This window comes from Gracilinanus agilis, unplaced genomic scaffold, assembly GCF_016433145.1.
Source record: "Gracilinanus agilis isolate LMUSP501 unplaced genomic scaffold, AgileGrace unplaced_scaffold39824, whole genome shotgun sequence".
Classification (NCBI taxonomy): Eukaryota; Metazoa; Chordata; class Mammalia; order Didelphimorphia; family Didelphidae; genus Gracilinanus; species Gracilinanus agilis.
In genome coordinates, this window is record NW_025373383.1 from 1 (window position 1) to 6,557 (window position 6,557).

Consider the following 6,557-nt stretch of genomic DNA (forward strand, 5'->3'; position numbering starts at 1 on the left):
ATTAAACAACTCTTACACAGAGCACATTGGAACTAGGCATTTGTGTTTGGCCTGGATACATAAGAAACTGAAAGCACAGTCAGCACTTGAGGAACTTTTAGAAAATGGACACAAACATAAAAAGCTAACATGTATGTTTCTACAAATAATCGTTGTTCAGAAATAGTACTACAGTAGGAGGGGATAAGAAAGGTATCAGAGTCCAAATGCTGAGTTGAGTTGGGGGTGCTTTATCAGCATTATCTTCTGGGCCATCAAGAACTGCAGAGGCCAAGAAGTGATTTGGGTGACTGGGGGAGATGAGGGAGAGAACTTCATGAAATCCACTTCTGTGTGAGTGAGATGGGTGACTCTAAAAGGTGAATGAGAGAGTTGATGGTATGATATCCAGTACAGACAATGTACTAAGCCACTAAGGAATAGTGATAATTTTTTTTAGAACCCACTTGTTGGGGTGGACAGAGACAGCATGTGGTTTGGGTTTTTTTTTCATCTTTTTTTTTCACATCTTGAGCTGCTTTGGGAAAGTTTGGGGTTTGGCAAAACACAAAATATTTTTTCCAAAGGCCTCAATCTTTTTTCCCCTTTTTCGTTTTGTACTCGTGTTTATTTGGAGGGAAATAAATGCAATCCATATGTTTCAGATTCCTTCACTTAATTCTATGCAGCACTATTTTCTCTAGGATCTGTTTGATGTTTAAGAAGCTTTTTGATCTTTTGTCTTAGAAGAAGGAAGCAACATTTTGCCACGAAAGGATATAATACCAGAACCCCAAATGTCTGACTTTGCTATAGAACTGAGACATCTGGGAATAACCAAATTTGGGCCTGGATCCCTTGGGTCTTTCTCAACCTGCTTCTATAAAGCCTCTCATCTTGTGGTGAGAACTCACAGACCCTGTCCTTAGACTTGGCATAAAGGAGGCAAATATAGATATTTACTTTATCACTGAATCCTTTACAACTCCTCAGCCAGAATCATAAATCATAAATGGTTGTTATTTGGGAACTTATGGTCTCGTGAAGGAATGCGTAGCTGACCAGCAGTTATAAAATATTCTAACATGTGTTGACCACCTGAAAGGGAAGTTGAGGACTGAGGTATGTGGGTTGAAGGGTTTAAAGATTAAGATGGGGAAGACATAGAGAAGGTATAGAGACTCAGAGATGCTGGATATTTCAGCATGGCATTCAGCCTGCCGGTGCTCCTCTGATGATATGAGAGAAAGCGAATGTTTTACTTCCTTGCCAGACCAGGGCAATTTGTTTAACCAATTAGAGCAGTTTTACAGGAGAATTTAGTTCCATACCTCCCTCCTCCCTCCAAATCATGAGAGCAGTTACTTCTGTCTATCATCTCTGTGGTAAAGGTGAGAGCCAGATTCTTCTTCACTACAGCTGCAGGGACTATCATATCAGGTCCATGGCTTTGAGTGCATGTGCAGAATATAAATGGATGTCCATTTGGGGGGAGTGGAGGTGATGGGGACCTAAAACTCTTCCTGTTTCCTGTAATCCCTGACTTCATTCTAGCTACATAGAATGGAGGGAATTTTTCTTGAAAGAGTGACTTTTGCTATTTTTCTTCCCTCTTTGAGTGTAAGAAGAAATTTTGTGTTAGATACAGTTGCAGGTTGTAGAGCCATTTGGCTTTAGGCAAAATATCAAGTATAAGTTAATTTAGCTTGAACAGGGTGTGTTGAGAAAGTACCTGCCAGAGGCCCTCATTCTGGCGTCCTAACTGAGGTAGGTCACTGTATGTACCCAACAGATCTCATGCTGCTTTTGGCAACACCAGCTAGTCATGAGTAAGCGAATATTCTGTCTCTGCAATGACTTTCTAACCCTGAGTGCATGAGGCTGTGTTAAAGGATTCTGGGAATTCCATGACCACACTGGGAAAATATGATGTTCAAGGCGGGGTGGAGGTGGGGACACACAATCTCAACATTAATATAAAGCAAAGACCTGCCAGTCCATTCTCAGTTCCTTCTGTCATTTTCTGGTTCGGTTACTCAGTTAAAGGAGGCTCCATGATTTAATTTGAACTGTTGTCCTTCTTGATTCATGGAGGCCAGGGATACAGAGCCAGTTCAGACTGTGTGGAATAGAATATGCGATCTCTTACCAGCTATTTGCATCCATTTTATTACAGGGTCACAATTAGAAAAGTGTAATGGGTCATTAATTTATCAATGTGTATTTAAAAAGAACAGCATAAATATACATATATACTACAATATCCACATGAATACACGTGAATGTATATGTATGTAGGGCTATATTAACCATGCATACATAAAGAATAATGCCCCTATTATTTTACCTTTGTAGATGCTGTGGGTATTTGGGAGCCATAAGCAATAGAAAATCTAATCTCTATTATATATATGTTTGTGTGTATTACAGATTGTGTGTTTAATATGTTGTGAATATTATATATGCATACACACACACACATATATATATATACCTACCTGTGTGTTGTAAATGTGTGTACTTTTATATATATATATATACATATATATATATATACACAGACACACAATAAATAAATATAGACTTCTTAAGTCTTGGTGCTATGCTAGTGAATTCACCAGGCTGCTATTCTGAATGGGCAATTCTCATCTGAAGGAAATACACTCTGCTAAAATCAACATCTGAAAAAACTCAGCAGAAAGGACCCTGTCATTGCCTAGCTTTTATATGGATTTAGACATGCTTGCAGGTCAAATCATATCTTACAAACTATATTAAAAGCCCAACGTAATTGAGTGGATCTATCAGGTAGAACTTAGCCTGAACTAGAACTGATTAACTGAAACTGAACTAGGCTGATTAATTTAATGGCATTTGTGTTGGCACTGCTGGATTCCTGCCCTTCCTACAACAACCTAAAGACTTGGGCTTCTTTCTTGAGGCCTCTGTCTCAGCAGCAGAGTGTCCCCCTCTCCCCCTGGTATCTTGTACTTATTTTTCCTAGGAATTCATCATGACTCTCAGGTCAGTCTTCCAGAGCTCTAATTCACTATAGATAGAGAGGAAGATTGACAAGGGTGTAAATAGTAAATCTCAAGTAGCTAAAGCAATTTCAAAAGTCTAGAGATAAGACTTATTGACAGCATACAATCTGCCTCATATCTGGAATTTCAGAGTTGAAAGGAATCTTAGAGAATATGAAGCTCAACCCAATCATTATACAGATGAGGTAAATGGGACTCAGACAAAATGACTTGCCCCAATTATGCCATGTAATTATTGGAACAGGTACTTGAATTCAGGTCCCTTGCCTCCAACACTTTCCAGTGTACCGGGGGTGCCTAACTTTCCTTGTGTCCTGGACCCATTTAGTAGACTGTTGAAGTCTACGGACTTCTTCTCAAAATGTTTTTGGATGCATGAAATAAAATGAAGAGGATTATAAAGGAAACCAATTATATTGAAATAGTTATAAAAATATTAAGCAAACAAAAAGTTCATGCACCTCAAATTCTATACTATACCATGCTGATTCTCTGACCCTGATTGGCCTAGAATTCTTCCAGCTAATTTCTTAAAAAGTCTGGAAGATTGTAAATTCCCTGAGAGTCAGGTCTATTTTTCATTTGGCTCCTGTGTCCCTGGAGCTCAGCATAGATTCTTCTACATGGTAGGTACTCAATGAATGTTTGATCAATGTCTATATTCTCCTTAGAGTTTTCTCTTCTTTCAATCCAGACTGAGTTCCTGGTTGAGCTCTTCTGATCCCTAGCCTTTATTGGACTTTTTTTTCTTTCTCTAAAGTAGGAGCTCTTAATCTTTTTTGTGTTTGTCATGGGCCGCTTTGGTTAAGCCTACAGACCCTTTCTTTGAAGAATGTGTTAAAATGCATAGGATTACAAAGGAAATAAAATATACTGGAATACACTTTTAAAAATATTTTTAAAAACAAGTTAGTGGATCTTAGGTGAAGGCCCTTTACTCAAAAGTGTCATTTGTCGCCTAACTAGGTCCTTGAGTTCCTCTTTGTTCTGTTATTCTCTGACCCAAAGTCTTTTAGTTTTTCTTGAAAAATTCAAAGAGCTAATATTAATTTATCCTATATAGTTTAATAATAAACCCCTAACTGCTACAAAATAAATATATGTACTTTGCATGTATTCATGAGGTAGTGTCACATAGGACCAGAGTAAGGACTGGACCTGAGATTTTATTTGTCTGGGGAATGCCCAGGAGAGGAAATGCCCTTTAACAGTACAGATCAGCACCTCTTCAGCAACTTAGAGTCTTAGAGTTACCTAGAAAGGTTAAGTGACTCACCCAGGGTTACAAAGCCAGTGTGTGTCAAAGTAAGGGCTTAACCCCAGATCTTTATGTTTTCAAAGCCAATTCTCTATTCACTATTCCAATCTGCTTCATAGCTTGCATAATGGATAGAATGATTAAGACCTATAATTGAACTTACTAGCTATATCACCACTAGCAAATCATTTAGCCAACCTCAGACTATTCTCCAAGACTTACCTACAGAGTTAAAGAAGTGTTAAACAGGTTCTATGGATGGGAGAAGTTCCCAAACTTAGGAAAAGTTGATTTCTCATGATTTACTAAAAACCTCCTTCCCCACCCCTTTGCCTTGTCATATTTAAGGGAATGAGGAGACTCTTAACCATAGCGCCTGATAGCCTGACCTATAGAATAAGTGAACTCACCAGTCATAAAGAACTTCAAAAGGAGAATAAGCAAATATTGGTGGATACTAACTGGAATTGTCAAATAAACAATTGAAGAACTAGCCCAGATGATGAAGTCCTTTAAAAACATCCTCTTTACATTCATCCCTTTATAATCATGAGAACATCTTGTAAAGTCACCTGAGACGTTCTTCTCCCTGGTCCAACAATAACTTCAGGGTGACCGCAGGGTTAATATATTCCTCATCTCCCAGGATACCTATGACCTCTTGCATTCTCTTTTCTTCCTCAAAGGTATCGGGAAGAATGTCATCTGTGACCGGACAGCTACACCCCTGGATGCCTTCCGGATGATGTCAGCTGCTCACTACTACCCCAAACTCATGAGCATCATGGGCAACGTCCTGCGCTTCCTGCCTGCTTTTGTGCGCATGAAGCAGCTCATTCAGGAAGGTTATGTAGGGGACCTGCTGGTGTGTGAGGTGCAGGTGCACAGTGGGAGCCTCCTGGGCAAGAAGTACAACTGGAGTTGTGATGACCTGATGGGAGGTGGGGGCCTGCACTCTGTGGGCACCTATATTATTGACCTACTGACCTTCCTCACCAGCCAGAAGGCAGTGAAAGTCCACGGGCTGCTCAAGACTTTTGTGAAGCAGACAGACCACATCAAGGGCATCCGCCAGATCACCAGCGACGACTTCTGTACCTTCCAGATGGTGTTGGAGGGTGGCGTGTGCTGCACTGTGACCCTCAATTTTAATGTGCCAGGGGAATTCAAGCAGGACATAATTGTGGTGGGTTCTGCTGGGCGGCTGATGGCAGCTGGCACAGATCTCTATGGCCAGAGGAACAGTGCCCCACAGCAGGAACTCCTGCTCCAGGATGCCACTCCCGTCAGCAACTCCCTGCTGCCAGAGAAAGCCTTTAGTGACATCCCCTCACCGTACCTGCGGGGTACCATCAAAATGATGCAGGCAGTGCGGCAGGCTTTCCAGGACCAGGAAGACCGACGGACCTGGGATGGGCGGCCCCTCACCATGGCCGCCACCTTTGACGACTGCCTCTATGCCCTATGTGTGGTAGACACCATCAAAAGGTCTAGCCAAACAGGGGAGTGGCAGAACATTACCATCATGACTGAGGAGCCAGAACTGAGCCCTGCCTACCTGATTAGCGAGGCCATGCGCAGGAGCAGGATGTCTCTATATTGCTAGCATGGGTTAGGGACAGGGGTGATATAGGAAATTTGGGGATGACTGTGGGACAGTGACTTTGGGGAGGTGGGGAAAGAATGTAGCTGAATGCTTTGGGGATGGGTGGAGGAAATGAAACTCCTTTGCTGTAAAAAAGAAAACTTAAGAATTTGTGAGGAGTGGACCCCAAAAAGGATTCTTTGTGGGCATGAACTAACCACATGAGGATTCAGAGTCCTCTGAGCTGCACACGTCTGGTCAGCAGCCAGTAGTATTAGCTGGCTGAGTTCTCAGTGGAAATTCCTATGTGGTTTTGCTGCCTCTTTTGCATTTACTGTGAAAGAGAGAGGGCTTTCCCCCCCACTTTTTTTAAATCCTTCTCTGCCCTCTCTCTATATCACTTTTCTCTACATGTGGCTCTACATCCCACATATACATCCCTCCCAGTTTTCCTCCCCAGCCACATGGTGCTCTTAGATCAGGCTGCATTCAATGGTTAGCTCTGTTTGCTGCTGGCATGAATGAACTTCCTTCCCCATGCTCAATCCTGGCACCATGTGGTCCTGCAATCTCCCACCTTTATCTACATCCATTTTCTCTAGAGTAAAAGGATAAGCAGAATGAGTGTGAGTTCATGGGGTGTGTGTGTGTGTGTGTGTGTGTGTGTGTGTGAGAGAGAGAGAGAGAGAGA

The 6,557-nt window shown here is 41.7% G+C and overlaps 1 protein-coding gene across 1 annotated transcript; it reads left to right on the forward strand.

Moving 5' to 3' along the window:
- The first annotated feature begins 4,966 nt into the window (after positions 1-4,966).
- LOC123255139 (glucose-fructose oxidoreductase domain-containing protein 1) lies at positions 4,967-6,524 on the forward strand. Its single transcript, XM_044683989.1, has one exon. It carries the CDS (start codon positions 5,024-5,026, stop codon positions 5,885-5,887), a length of 864 nt encoding a protein of 287 aa, XP_044539924.1. The 5' UTR covers positions 4,967-5,023; the 3' UTR covers positions 5,888-6,524.
- Positions 6,525-6,557: the final 33 nt, after the last annotated feature.